This window comes from Gorilla gorilla, chromosome 17, assembly GCF_029281585.2.
Source record: "Gorilla gorilla gorilla isolate KB3781 chromosome 17, NHGRI_mGorGor1-v2.1_pri, whole genome shotgun sequence".
In the NCBI taxonomy this organism is placed as follows: domain Eukaryota; kingdom Metazoa; phylum Chordata; class Mammalia; order Primates; family Hominidae; genus Gorilla; species Gorilla gorilla.
Window position 1 is genome coordinate 36,529,984 of NC_073241.2, and position 15,178 is coordinate 36,545,161.

The window sequence follows — 15,178 nt, forward strand, 5'->3', positions numbered from 1 at the left end:
ATGAGAGAAAAAGCTAAGTAAGGATTAGAAAAACTAATTATTCATAATTTTTTTTGTAGCTTTCTCTTTCCATAGCTAGGTGTTTAACAGTAGACACGTAAGTAAATTAAAGTTGTTATGGAACGATAAAAGAGCCTGATTATCAAAGATGTCAGGCTTACCACCAAGAGAAATATAAAAACTAGAAAAAAAAAAGCACTATGTCTTTTAGTTTTAGCATCATCAGAATTTGGTAGACCCCAGTCTACTAAATGACATTAACAGCCAACAGATAAAATCAGTAGGCAACCAAACATCAATAGGCAAATTGTTCAAACGTTGATTAAAAGCATATTAATATTCTCAGGCAAGTTAAGTATTCAACAGTTCTAAAACTTGATACAATACTGAATCCTAGATACATTCTCCTTGTCTTTATCACTGAGCTGGACACTTTCAGGTGTGTATTATTTTGATGGCTAAAATATCCTGTACAAGTACTTTCACCTTCTGCAGGAACTTAAAGTAACTTCAACAGAAGCACAAGTGTTCCATAATATTTAACTTTCTGCCATGAATCTTAATAGCATAAAAATACTGAAAGAGCGAAAAACAATTATAAAATCTCTGCATTTATATACAGTAAGACTAACGAGAGAGGAAATCATCAAGAAACAATTTCTAAAAAGCCTTTATCACATTCAAGAACTATACTCAACTGTTTACTTACCAAGTAAACAAGCACCAAGAAGAAAGAGAACATGAGTGACAAAGAATGAGTGTTGAGAAAGGAAAAAGCCAGAGAGAAAGCTTGGCACAGATCACACTGATTGTATTAGGATGTTAAAGACAGGTGCAAAGCACACATCAAGAGAGCTGCTAGAACAGCTGAAGAAGGAAAGAATACCCTGTATATGCCAAGAGACAATTTTGCCAACTCTGACTTCAGTCCTTTAAAAAAAAATCTCTTTTCTGATTACAGAAATAATACATGTAACAATGTGGAAAATATAGACTCGAAAAAGTTATTCAATAAAAAAATACATGAATAAATAAGAATTCATAAAAAATCCAATAAGTTATCTGCATCATTGAGGATAATGAAGGAAGAGAAAGGCTGAAAAGAAATTAGGACTGGGGTAAGGAGAGAACCTTGTGAGTAGAGACTGAAAATGCCATTACATTAATCTTAAAAAAAAAAAAAGTGAACACTCATTTAGCCTAAGCTGACACATGGCAGAGTCAAATAAATATTTTTGTAACAGAACATGAATGTTAAAAACAAGTGATATACAAAATGTTAAAATGTGTTCAAAGTAAGCCTAGTTAGTTCCTACTGCTAATACTTCTCAGAATAGGTAATTTATCTTTGAAAATTAGTAAATTATCATCAAAACTAGTAGGAAGTACCCATAATTAGCACTTTATTCTTTCTAGCGTAATTAAGAAAGCATTCTCACTTCTTCTTTGACTGGCTTAAAAAAAAATTTATGAAAAATTTTAAAACAAACCACTTTTTAAAGTTCTCTAAATTTATCTAAGAGTCTACTTAATGCACTAAATATACGGAGCAATAATTATATTCTTTTTTTTACCCTATCTTATGGTGCCAACAAGAATTGTATTCTGAATCATATTTTCTCTGTTCACTTTCATTTTAATTTCAAAGGTGAGTTTCCATAGATAAAATGTTGGCTCAAAAAAGTTGAATGTTTGTATCTATCCTCAGTGTAATACACATGATCTTTATCAACTAATTGAAGGCCTAAACAAATCATGACACTGCCTATTTCTTGACTTAATGAAACCTGAATGTTTAACCAACAATATGCAGTTGCTCCAAAACTATTAGAGTAAAATAGAATCATTACTTAATAGTACTAGGTAACCTTAATTCTGTGCATTAAAAAAAAATTGCCTTCTGAAAACCTGATTAACATAATAATTAAACACTCATTAAAATCTTACACAGTCAACCAAAAGTAAATATTAGAAGAATTTGTCTTCAAGACCTAGTCTTGGCTCTAGCTTTATAAAGTCAAGGTTTGATAATTAAATGAATAGGAATTAAAGACTCAGTAGCTTGGTGTTGGATCATACCAATGAGAACACTTTTCATCCAATTATTAAAGTTTCTTAGGTAAAAAATACGACTTTGACTACGCTTCTCCAAACCAACTTCCTGAAGTTCATTGTAATGGGCAGCCACTGTTGAGCTGTGTCCTTCTTCCAGATTCTGAAAATAAAAGAGAATAGAAAAAAATCAAGGATCAGAACATGGTAAAAATAAGCCTCAGAACATTTGAGCTGTGAATGGATAAAATGCTATTAGAATTGGTAAACTTCACTAAACAATGGCAATTAACCACAGAAGTCTCACTAATTATCATTAGACCTAAGATTTGTTTTCTGTGTCCCTGTGTATCAGTCCATTTTAATGTTGCTGCTAAAGACGTACTGGAGACTGGGTAATTTATAAAGAAAAAGAGGTTCAATGGACTCACAGTTCCTCGTGGCAGGGGAGGCCTCACAATCATGGTGGAAGGTGAAAGGCAGGTCTTACATGGCGGCAGGCAAGAGACAATGAGAGCCAAGTAAAAGGGGAAACCCCTTATAAAACCATCAGATCTCGTGAGACTTATTCACTACCATGAGAACAGTATGGGGAACTGCGCCCATGATTCAATTATCTCACATCAGGTCCCTCCCACACATGTGGGAATTATGAGAGCTATAATTCAAGATGAGATCTGGGTAGGGACACACCCAAACCATATCACCTTATTTTGAAAAACATCTCTAGGTTTAAAATTTTCATTGTGATATTTCATCTGCATAATTTTAGTGTCAATGTCTTAATAAACCCAGTACTCTTCCAGAGTTCTGATTTATTCAGTTCAATAAATGACAGTCAATGTTTGGTGTTTCTACAAAAGAATAAGTTAGGAATAAGCTATAATTACATTACTATTATAAAGCTGTTGTGAAAATTAAATAAGATAATGTATATAAAGAGATTAGGCCTGGGTGAGGTGGCTCATACCTATAATCCCAGCACTGTGGGAGGCCCAGGTGGGAGGATCACTTGAAGTCAGGAGTTTGAGACCAGCCTGGCCAACATGGTGAAACCCTATCTCTACTAAAAATACAAAAATTAGCTGGGCATGGTGGTGCACACCTGTAATTCCAGCTACTCAGGAGGCTGAGGCAGGAGAATCGCTTGAACCCAGGAGGTGGAGGTTGCGGTGAGCCGAGATCAGGCCACTGCACTCCAGCGTGGGCAACAGAGCGAGACTCTCAAAAAAAAAAGAGGGATTAGAATTCAGTAGGCTATGTGCAGTGTTAGTGATTTCTATTGTAATAATGCTATTATATATGTTACATGTAACCCAACAGTTTTCAATTTGTGCTTCCTGAGGCCCTAGAAATCCTGTAAAAATGCCATGATAGGTAAAGGGTTTCGGATCCTCCTACCTCCCTTTTCAGCCAAAGTGCTGAATCTCACTGATGTGCCGAAAGGCCTTTCAGCAAATCCTTGACCTATTTTATGTAACAGGTTTAAGTGTAAGATTTTCAGTTGAAAAAGGGGTTCTGGGGCTAGTAAAAGTTTGAAAACTATGTTTAAAATACAAGCTCCCAGCCGGGCGCAGTGGCTCATGCCTGTAATCCCAGCACTTTGGGAGGCTGAGGTGGGCAGATCACAAGGTCAGGAATTCAAGACCAGCCTGGCCAATATGGTGAAATCCCATCTCTACTAAAAACACAAAAATTAGCCAGGCATGGTGGTGGGCACCTGTAGTCCCAGCTACTCGGGAGGCTGAGGCAGGAGAATCGCTTGAACCCGGGAGGTGGAGGTCCCGGGAGGTGGAGGTTGCAGTGAGCCGAGTTTACACCACTGCACTCTGGCCTAGGAGACAGAGCAAGACTCTGTCTCAAAAAAAAAAAAAAAGGCTCCCCTCTGTTACAAGAATTCACATTCCATTGACGACAAAAGCCTCACTATCAGTCACTTTCCTCATAAGGGCCAATGGCAGAATTTTATTTACTCATTAATCTTTTCCTCTAACTCCAGATTCTGCCTCAAATTCCTTTCTAATGTGGTACTTCCAGATGAAAACAACTTGCCCTATAATATCTTTGCTAAATATTAGGCATTTGCATTCAGTTAACTAAAACAGTATGTAAAATACATTAATAAGAAGCTGAAAACAGTTTAAGGAATTACATTAATAAAGGGATGTAAAGCTAATTTTAAAAGTTATCCCTTTAAGTGATAACTTCTGACAAAAAAACTGGGGCTGAACACCTAATAAAAAAGAAAAATAGGTAAATCATTTGGATCTCATACTCTAGTCTTTTTAAAAACGCCGGAGGACTGCTTATGCCCAGGAGGTTGTGGCTGCAGTGAGCTTTGATTACACCATCGCACTCCAGCCTGGGCGACAGTGCAAGACTCCGTCTCGGAAAAAAAAATTTCTAGTTAAATATTCTAAAATAAGATAAACATTATCTCATTAGAAAATAAAAACAAACAAAAACTAAAAAATCTCATTAGCAGGAGATGTTTCACCTTAACAGAAATCATAAGAGTTAAAAGCCTACTTTGTCTTAACACCATATCTATTAAAAATAGAACATTCTTAAGCTATTATGTAAAAACCAGTATGAATCCACAGGTGTTCCACATTTCAAACTTACATATTCTATTATGAATAAATGAAAATACACTGAACATACTTTCTGCTTTTCAGGAACATCCTCAAGTGCTATTTTTCTCTTATTTTGAGTGCCATCTCCAGTAGAAGATTTATCTTTTGGAACATCCTCAGTTTCTCTTTTTCTTTTCTTTGAATTGCCTTCAGCATCACCACAATCTTTTTCCTCTGGGACAATTTCGGGATCAAGTTTTCTCTTCTTGGATGGAGTGTCTTCCCCACAACTAGAACTTTCCTTTACAAGATCATCTTCAAACTCTTTTCTCTTTCTTGCTGTGTCTACTTGCCTACAGACAGAAGTCTTTTCAGAAAGCCCGGTCCCAGAAGCTGTTGTGTTTTCATTAATATTGAATGAAGACTCTGTTTCAGAATTCACTGACGCTTTTGCCTGTTCAAGAGACATCTTTTCATATTCTTCTGCTTTTGTAGAATTTGCCATTTATGATTACTTGAATTGATGGTAAAACTTCATGAACTAACACTAGAATGGGAAAAAAATTGGTATTACTTGTAAACACTAAGACTTTAAAACAATTTATTTTTTTTTTTTTTGAGACGGAGTTTCACTCTTGTCACCCAGGCTGGAGTGCAATGGCATGATCTCGGCTCACTGCAAGCTCCGCCTCAGGGGTTCAAGTGATTCTCCTGCCTCAGCCTCCCCAGTAGCTGGGATTACAGGCACCTGCCACCACGCCCAGCTAATTTTTTGTACGTTTAGTAGAGACGCGATTTCCCCACGTTGGGCAGGCTGGTCTCTAACTCCTGACCCCAGGTGATCCACCTGCCTCGGCCTCCCAAAGTGCTGGGATTACAGGCGTAAGCCACTGCGCCTGGCCTAAAATAATTTTAACTAGAATTTGATCAACTAGGAGTTTAAAAAAATCTCATTATAGAGAGCATATTAAAAAATGTTAACTGATACTATGTATGAATTTCTGAATATGGCAGTACTAATTATAATCCCCCCAAAATTCTATAATCTTATTCATAAAAGTCACTGTTGGCATTAAAGCTGACAAATGAAGTGGGGATACACATGCACTAGTTCCATTTTGGTTCTGATCCTTACTCTATAACCCTGGTTCCCAAACTGCATGGTTGGCACCATAACAAACAGGCACCACAGAACCTAATGTGGAAGATATCACAGAAACTACCAGCTTTAAGTACAGCACAGTTCCAGCTGAATAGATTGCACTACATACCTTTCAATGACTTTGTGAAGCTGAGATTTTGGTATCACAGAAAATCAAGGTGAAACAGGAAATGAGGTTGGTGGTGCCTATCTGATTTCGAGGCTTGAAGTTGTACAGTACCCAATAGGTTCACACATCCTGTTAGTAAGGGATTGTGATTAATCAAGAATAAAACAGAAACATTACCTTTCCCCCAATTTATGTGTGTTAATTTTTTAAACAGACATAAAGTTGTTAGACCATAAATACTTTTAAATTCTTTGGGGTAAACTACTTAATAAATGGAACTGTTATATTTCTTTTGGCCTATGGACACTAAGGGCATCAAGAACAGAAAAAGTTTGGGATTCTACAGCAAGAATTCTGAAATCATATTTCATAATGGGTGTTCCAATTAGGTAGAAAGTGAAGAGAGTAGAAATGGCTGTAGACAAGTTTCAGGACTCGGCCTGCAGTTTGATGACCATTAAGTCTCTTTCAAATATGTTTTTAGACCTACATTAAGATAGGAAAGTGAGAGAAATAACTGAACTATCTATTGGGCAAGAATTATGGTGGTTCATTTATTAAGCCATTCAACAAATTTAGTGACCTCCTAATATGGAGAAGCTCAATGTAAATCATGTTTTCAAGATGTTTATAGCTTATATACCACCATTAAAATGTTAAGCTTTCGCTGGGCACAGTGGCTCACACCTGTAATCCCACCACTTTGGGGGAATGAGGTGGGCAGACTGCTTGAGCTCTGGAGTTCGAGACCAGCTTGGGCAACATGGCAAAATCCCGTCTCTACAAAAAATAGCTGGGCATGGTGGCACATGCCTTAGTCCCAGTTACTCAGGAGGCTGAAGTAGGAGGATCACCTGAGCCCAGGAGGTCCAGGCTGCAGTGAGCCATGATTGCGCCACTGTACTCCAGCCTAGGCAACAAAGTGAGACCCCACTTAAAAAAAAAAAAGCTTTTTCATGAAAGAAGTGTTTGTGCTTAAAAAAAAAAAAGTAAATAAATAAAAAGCCTTTTGGATAATGAAAAAGAATAAGAAATCAAGTTGCTTAAAGGAATGGGCAACAAGTCACTCACTATGAACGGGTAAGGGTTTCAATGGTTATTAGTTTTCATGACCCACTATTTAAGGTAACAAAATACCAAGAGGTACCAAAAAGAACTGAATCAGAGAACAACAACAAACCAGAAAAGTAATTTTCAGAATACTTAAAATGATTATCTAGAAAAACTGGATACCAACTTATCAAATTCCTATTTCTCCTCCTCTGCCGTTGATTTCCTAATGGAAATTGGCTTTAAATTCAAATAAAGAAATGTGACTTATCTTTAGCTATATTTACTACCTAAAATTAATATTGAGATTTAAGCATGAATTTTACTTATGTCACTTTCATGATATCACAGATGTGACATAACAAAAACATAATTAGGTCAGAAGAAATGACACAGCATTCCAGATGACCACAAAAATGAGTAAGAATGTTTAAAACCAAGCATCATGTTTACAGCCAACTTGTTTTCAACAAAGGTGCCAAGAACGTACATAGTGAAAAGACAGTCTCTTCAAAAAACGGTGCTGGGAAATCTAGACCACTCTCTCTCACCATATGCAAAAATCAAATCAAAATGGACTGAAAAATTTAATACCCAAAAGTATGAAACTACTTGAAGAAAACATTGTGGAAATGCTTCAAGACACTGGTCTGGGCAAAGATTTTTGTGGTAAGACCTCAAAAGCACAGGCAACAAAAGCAAAAACAGACAAATGGGATTACATCAAGCTAAAAAACTTCTGCACAGCAAAGGAAACAAGAGTGAAGAGATAACCTAGAGAATGGGAAAAAATATCTGCAAAACCATTCATCTGACGGGATTCACAACCGGAATACAGAAGAAACTCAACTCAATAGCAAAAAAAAAGAAGCAATCCTACTACAAGTGGGCAAAAGATCTGAATAGACATTTCTTAAAAGACACACAAATGGCCAACAGGTATATATGTAAAAAATGCTCAATATCAGTAATATCAGGGAAATGCAAGTCAAAACCACAATGAGATACCATCTCATCTCGGTTAAAACGGCTTTTATCAAAAAGATTTTTAAAAAATGGATGCTGAGGCCGTCATGGTGGCTGACACCTGTAATCCCAGCACTTTGGGAGGCGGAGGTGGGCAGATCACTTGAGTTCAGGAGTTCTAGACCAGCCTGGCCAACATAGTGAAACCCCGTCTCTACCAAAAACACAAAAATCAGCCGGGCATGGTGATGTGCGCCTGTAATCCCAGCTACTCGGGAGGCTGAGGCATGAGAATCGCTTGAACCCAGGAGGTGGAGGTTGCAGTGAGCTGAGATCAAGCCACTGCACTCCAGCCTGGGCGACAGAGCAAGGCTCCGTCACAAAAAAAAAAAAAAAAAAAAAAAAAAAAAAAAAAAAAAAAAAGATGCTGATGAGGATGCAGGATGCAGAAAAGGGGGAACACTTGTACACTGTTAGGGAGAATGTAAATTAGCACAGCCACTAATTTACATACTGGGAAAAGTATGATGGAGGTTCTTCAAAAAACAAAAAAATAGAACTAGTGCTATTGAGATGAGTTTCTTCTATATTCTGGTTGTTAATCCCCTGTCCGATGAATAGTTTTGCAAATCTGGGTACAGATCCAAAAGAAGGGAAATCAGTATATCTAAGAAATATCTGCAGTCTCAAGTTTATTCACAATAGTCAAGATATGGAATCAACCTAAGCGTCCATCAACAGATGAATAAAGATAATGTAGCATATATACACAATGGAATATTAGTCATTAAAAAGAATGAAATCCTGTCATTTGCAACAACATAGATGAAACCAGATGTCACTATATTAACTGAAATAAGCCAGGCACATGAAGACAATATCATGTTGTTACTCATGTGGGAGCTAAAAATGTGGACCTGATGGAGCTAAAGAGTGGATTGGTGGTTACCACAGACTGGGAAGGGTAGCAGGAAGAGGAGGGGGATGAAGAAGAGAAATTGGTTAATGGGTACAAAAAACCCCAGAAGAAATAAAATCTAGTGCCTGATAGTACAGTGGGGTGGACACAGTTAACAATAACTTATTGTGTAGTTCAAAATAGCTAAAAGAAAAATTGGAATGTTCCCAACATAAAGATAAATGTTTGAGATGACAAATATCCCAATTGCCCTGATTTAGTCGTTACACATTGTATGCATGTATCAAAGTATCACCTGTACCTGCAAATATGTGCAACTTCTTTGTATCAATTTAACAAACTGGGGGAAAAAAAACCCAAACCAAACTCAAAGTGGAATAATGAAAACACTCCATAGGGAAGAGAGCTGTCCCTCAGAATCTTCAAGAAGAAACCTTCGAGAGGTGGTCGACTGACATGGAGATGGACACGCGATAAATAACCACACGAACATTTCGACCCGGCTTTCCAGTCACACCTCCGAAGCAAGCTATGTCTCTGCGTCATTTCAGCTCCTCAGGGTACGAGCGAGCAGGCCGCCAGGGCCGCCGGGATAAAGCCCAAGCGGGATAAGCTCTAAGCCCCGACCCGCCCGCTTGACCCTCTACTACGGGGCCCGAGAGGACGGAAGAGGCGAGAAGGAACTTCTCCAGCCAAGTTCACCCCCTCCGTCATTAGCGCGGCCTGTTACTCAACCTCTGGTTCACGTTTCCGAAGCGCCGCTGAAAACAAACCTGCGGACCCCACGCCCCTCCCCAGCACGGCCCTGGGGCGCGAGCTGGAGCAGCTCTTCGAGCTGCTTCTCCCACCCGGGCTCGCCCAGTCTGGAGGAGGAACAGCGCCCGCCCACCCCAAGGAGTTCCCATTTTGCTTGGGACTGAGGACACAAGGCAATAGACCCACGCGTTGGGTAGTGAAGTACAGGGCTAATGCGAAGTGAGCCCATGTCAGGGGTGGGAGTGCCACTTCCACCCCTCCACGGCGGCCGAGGGACAAACACAAAGAAAGGAAGGGCCGGAGTTCCAGCCATCACACTCACCAGCACAGCCAAACGCGATTCTGTTTGCGGAAACGGCGGTCCGCGCCACGCGTGTCTGCTTACATCACTTCCGGAGGTGCGAGAGTCACGTGGCGACGGTCAGGCGAGAGTGCCGCGACGCACGTCCTCTGCGACGGAACTACGAGTCCCGACGTGCTGCGCGCGGCATGCAGAAGCTTCACTGAGCGGGCACTGGAGGTCGCGAGCACGTTGCTAGTGGGCGCGGCTGGCGGGGCCGGGGGCGGTAGGGGGCTAGCGTCCGGCTGAGCACCGCGGGTTCCTGCACGCGGACCCACGCTCTGTCGGGCTGCTCTGCTGAGTGACACCGCCGTGGCATCCGAGGAGCTGTGGTCCAGCCTGCGCGGCGGGAAGCGGCGGCGGCGGCGGCTCCAGCGTCCTAAGAGGTAGCATGGGCCCCAGGCCTCTGTGGGGCAGCGGGAGGGGTCTAGAGGGCACCTTCAACCCTGGGCGTGTGTCCGGGAGCTGACTCGCGGCGCGAACCCGGCAACTGCTCCGCGTGCGCCGCTCTTCGGGCTGTGGCAGTGTACGACTGCCGGACTGGGGTCGTCCACACTCGCCGACCCCACAGACCCCGGCGGCCGAGAGAGGACCCCCGCCCTTCCGGGTCGAGCCAGTGTCCTGGCAAATCTTGCTTTGGGACTGTTTTTCAGCCTCCCCTGCTGTAACCCTTCACCGTGTTCTCTTCCCTTCTTCCGAAGCCAGTTGAAGAGGGGCCCGGAAGCGCCCGCGTTCGGAATGGTTTTTAAAATTAGCAATTTCTTATTAGGGACTGGCAGACTGGTCCTTACCGCCGTATTTGGGAAGCTACAAGAGGCCATTCTTACCTGTTAGATTCTGAGAAAAGGGACAGCCTATACCTCTTCTTGACAAATACCTAAGGATGCATTAGTCTGCGTTGGCTGAACTTGGCATGGTGTGGTTTGGGGGAGACAACACACTTTTTTTGGCCATCACCCCAGATTTCTACTGGGAAGTGAAAGCGCCTACTGTACTGAAACTCGAAAGCTCCATAGTTGAGGACTTTCAACCTGAGATCAGGGTCAAAACTACCTGTGGATAGATTATTGAAGCGTGTGCATATTAACGTCGTGCGTCAAGTCCCCACCTTCCAAGATTGTAAAACTGATCAGATTTACAATCCGTCTTGAATTACTCTTTACCAAAATTGATCCATTTAAAACAGCTTTGAAAATGTGCTTTACCAGCCTGCCTTCTTGTCAGTAGGCACAGGTATATTAATGAATAGACCTGGCTTTGGGGAAGGCAGCACTTGCAGCGTCGTGCTTTCCAATCTAATCACTTCTAAATTGTGGGCATTAGCCCATTTGAGGTTACAAACTTTGAACCAAGAATGAGGCCTATTTTTCACAAATAAGGATGACCCATCAATTTCTGATGACTGCTTGTATTTGTTATTATATGAAATGAGGTAAGTTGAGAATTAATCTCATTTCATGAATATTGACAACTGCAAAAGTGTAGGTCTTACAGATCGAATGCATTATAGGCATATACAAGCATTAGAACCAGGCAATTACATTCCCTGTTCCTGATGCTTAAGTTTCTTGAGATAATTGCTGTTGTAATTTTACAGAAAATGAGTGTAATTTTGACTTTTAAAAACGTGTATTAATGTTTTTAAACACCGGGTGCAGTGGCTCACTCCTGTAATCCCAGCACGTTGGGAGGCCGAGGCGGTTGGATCAGGAGGTCAGGAGTTTGAGACCAGCCTGGCCAACATGGTGAAACCCCATCTCTACTAAAAATACAAAAATTAGCCAGGCGTGGTGGCGCGTGCTTGTAATCCCAGCTACTCAGGAGGCTGAGGCAGGAGAATCGCTTAAACCCGGGAGGCGGAGGTTGCAGTGAGCCGAGATTGCGCCGTTGCACTCTAGCCTGGGCGACAGAGCGAGACTGTCTCAAAAAAAACTAAACAAAACAAAAAAATGTTATTAGATTAAAAGCCTCTTAACTATGTGTTTATGAAAACTCCATGATGATGGGATATATAGAGATTACATTTTTCAGTTTTTATAAAACTTAACTAGAAGTCGTGTAAATTCATTTGAGAATAGAGGGGAAGGATTCTTGAAAGCAGTTAATGTAAGTAAATGAGCCAGATAAAAATGATCTTAAAGTTACCATTGGTGTTATTTTTCCCTCATTATTACCTGAGTAATCTCTGGTTTTCTGGACATTAAAATAATACTAGCTAATACTCGAGTACCTTTTAGGTGCCAAGGTTAGTGCTTTATTCATTTGCACTCGTTTAATTCTAACCGAACCCAGTGGTATAGTTATGAGTGTTTGTTTTACAGATGAGGGTTAAGTAACTTGGCCAAGATCATGCAGCTTGTTAAGTAGTGGAATCAAGATTTGGACCCAGGCAGTCTGGCTGATTGACCAGACTCTTCTAATAATGAAACAGTGCTGGCTAGAAGATCATACTCAGAACTGGACGTTGCCTAGCAAATAGTAGATTTTCAGAAAGTGTTTTGATACTTCTTAATGCCTGGGTTATGATGTCCCGAGAGAAAATAGTTAGATAAGGATGTTATCTTGCTGGAATGTGAGCTCCACCAAGACAAGGAAAGGACGTGCAGGATTTATTTCAACCCATTTGTAAGAAAGTGAGAGCACTTCTCTCAGAGGTATAATTTTAAAGTGTGATTTCTGTTGTAGAGTTGAAGATCATATTTTTGAAACATAGAGATTGTTTTAAAAATGTAGAAACAATGTTATAGTTTCCTAAGATAGTGTTCTGTGAAGAGAGGTGGTTCATGGAAGCTTTGTTCCTCCAAATAGTTTTGGATGAAGGACTTTTCCTCTGTTCCACTCAGGAAAGTGTTCCTACTGAAATTTCATTGTCTTTCTGGAACAAATAAAATATTATTGTTTAAAAGGTTTTTCCTTCAGTTGAAAATAAGATTTTGTTGAGTAATACTGTGTGTGATGATTAGTTTTATTATGTCAGCTTAGCTAGGCTATAATACCTAGTTATTTAATCAGATACTAGTTTGGTTGATGCTATGATGGTATTCTGCAGACGTGGTTAACATCTATAATCAGTTGACCTAAACTAAAGGATATTACCCTAAATAATGTGGGTGGACCTCATTCAATCAATTGAAGGCTAAAAAAGCCAAAACTGAGGTGTCCTGAAGAAGACAGTATTTTCCTCAAGACTGCAGCATCAATTCCTAAGTTTCCTGTCTGTAGATCTACCCTACACATTTTGAAGTTGCTATCCCCTACAGTTGTGTGAGCCAGTTCCTTAAAATACCAATATCTCTGTATCTGTCTATATGTAGATGAAGATATTTATGTTTTTATCTACATCTATATATTTTTTCCTATCAGTTCTGTATCTCTGTAGAGCCCTGACTGATTCAAATTTGGGTGCTGAGAGTGCTTCTAGTGAGCAGAATCTTAAGGATGAGTTTTCTGAATTGATTATAGTGTTTCTGGAATTGGTTTTCTAAACTGATTAGATTCAAAGGCAATAATGAGTATTCCCAGTAGAAAAGAGGGCACTGATAGTCCCTGGTGTGATATGGCAACAGAGATATGCAAAAGATCACTATTAGATACTCCCACTCATGCTTATAGACAAGATTCAGAATGATCAGGTATTTGATACCTTAGAACATTTTAATCGAATTAATGAGTACAATAAGATAGGCTGGTTGCTTTTAACTGTGCTGGGTAAAGTGAGAAAAGAAAAGGATGATCCCAGCTACTCGGGAGGCTGAGGCAGGAGAATCGCTTGAACCCAGGAGGCGGAGGTTGCAGTGAGCCGAGATCGCACCACTGCACTCCAACCTGAGTGACAGAGTGAGACTGTCTCAAAAAAAAAAAAAAAGAAAGAAAGAAAAGAAAGAAAAGGGGAGCTTAAGGCTTCAAATTCCCGATTGAAGCTCCACATAAGTGACCTGAAAAGTTTCTGTGTCTGCCCTAAAGAAACCCGTATCTCTTGTAGCTACAGAGCTGAGGTTGGTGAAAACCAAATCCAGAGTCTCACCCTGTAGGTGGCTGAATTACAGTGCTAACTGAATTCCCTTCTCACCTTGGTCTGCTGTTAAAATGAGGGCATTGATTGGGAAGGAATGGGATCTGCACATTTGGAATAGGGCCATATGGGAACATCCTGATGAAGCTGGGGATGTTAAACTCCTAAATTTGACTCACTCTTTTTTGCCATAGAAGCAATTCTTCCACCTCTGTTTGAGGAGGTTAACTCTGCTTTGCCTGAAGAACCTGTAATGACCTCCCTTGAGGTAGTTACCTTGCAAGACATTGCCGGTTCTCCTCAGGAATCCGTGAAGAGCTCTGGGGTTGCTTTTCTCTTCAGGTCAGAGATTGCAGTGGGAGCTGTTGCCACTGACTGGGGGTCCTTAGCTGCAGCAGGGATGGTTGGATCTAGGATGGCAGGGGCTATGTGATCACCAAAGAGTAAGTAGGTGTGTTGCCATCATGGGGGACAGCGGAGTCAAAGCAACAATCTGAACAGCCTGACTTGGGGGTCCTAATTGGGTAGGTGGTCATGGTGTCCCTAGAAGAGAACTCGATGGGCAGTCTACTGAATTCTGACTTGATCTCTATAAGCAGAAGAGTTCTAGGTCAATTGAATGGAAGCCTTACTTTAATTACCAAAGAAAGAGTCATGGTCCCTCAATCAATTCCCAGATTTGAGTCATTTTACAGACCCAGAACCCCCTGACTGAGGGGAGGCTGGATCCTTTTGAGGAAGGACCCCATTGCGCTGCTAAGAATTTATACCGTTAATTTTTTTCTCAGCTTTTCCCAAAGGGACCTATGGCTTATCAGGATAAGTGTGCATTGGAGAAGAGGAAATAATTAGACTTCCCACAGATTACTGAACTCTTAAGTCTGAACTGACACTAATTCCAGGACACTCAAAGTGTCATTTTGGCCCGCCATTCAGAGTAAGGACTTGTTGAGGTTAGGTGGTCAATGGAAGTTTAACCCAGGTCCTCCTCACGGTGGGTCCCCATATTCATCCTGTGGTTACTTTGCCAGTTCCAGGATGCATAACTGGTATAGACATACTCAGCAACTGGCAGAATCCCCACACTGGTTCCCCGACCTGTGGAGTGAGGGCGATTGTGGTAGGAAAGGCCAAGTAGAAGCCACTAGAGATGCCTCTTCCTGGAATAATAGTAAGCCAAAAGCAATACCGCATTCCAGGAGGAATTGCAGAGATTAGGGCACTTAAGGATGCAGG

General features: G+C 40.8%; 2 protein-coding genes across 8 annotated transcripts in view; one reads left to right on the forward strand and one right to left on the reverse strand.

Moving 5' to 3' along the window:
• The window catches only part of RNMT (RNA guanine-7 methyltransferase), a 59,447-nt gene extending 49,336 nt beyond the window's left edge, over positions 1-10,111 (reverse strand). For 2 of the 4 annotated variants that reach the window (XM_063699362.1, XM_004059215.5), the window contains exons 1-4: positions 9,913-10,111; positions 5,900-6,028; positions 4,717-5,175; positions 2,080-2,215 (exon numbers count right to left, since the gene is read on the reverse strand). In XM_063699362.1, the coding sequence (XP_063555432.1) occupies positions 2,080-2,215; positions 4,717-5,133 (553 nt within the window). In that variant the 5' untranslated portion in view covers positions 5,134-5,175; positions 5,900-6,028; positions 9,913-10,111. The remainder of the gene's footprint in view (positions 1-2,079; positions 2,216-4,716; positions 5,176-5,899; positions 6,029-9,912) is intronic. The other 2 variants (XM_063699361.1, XM_004059216.4) reach the window with 2 other exon arrangements.
• The window catches only part of FAM210A (family with sequence similarity 210 member A), a 65,538-nt gene continuing 60,336 nt past the window's right edge, over positions 9,977-15,178 (forward strand). The window contains exon 1 of one of the 4 annotated variants that reach the window (XM_031003812.2): positions 9,977-10,316. The gene's annotated coding sequence lies outside the window, so the exon portion shown is untranslated. Of the gene's footprint in view, positions 11,363-15,178 lie in introns of all 4 variants that reach the window. The other 3 variants (XM_055368368.1, XM_063699363.1, XM_019014142.3) reach the window with 3 other exon arrangements.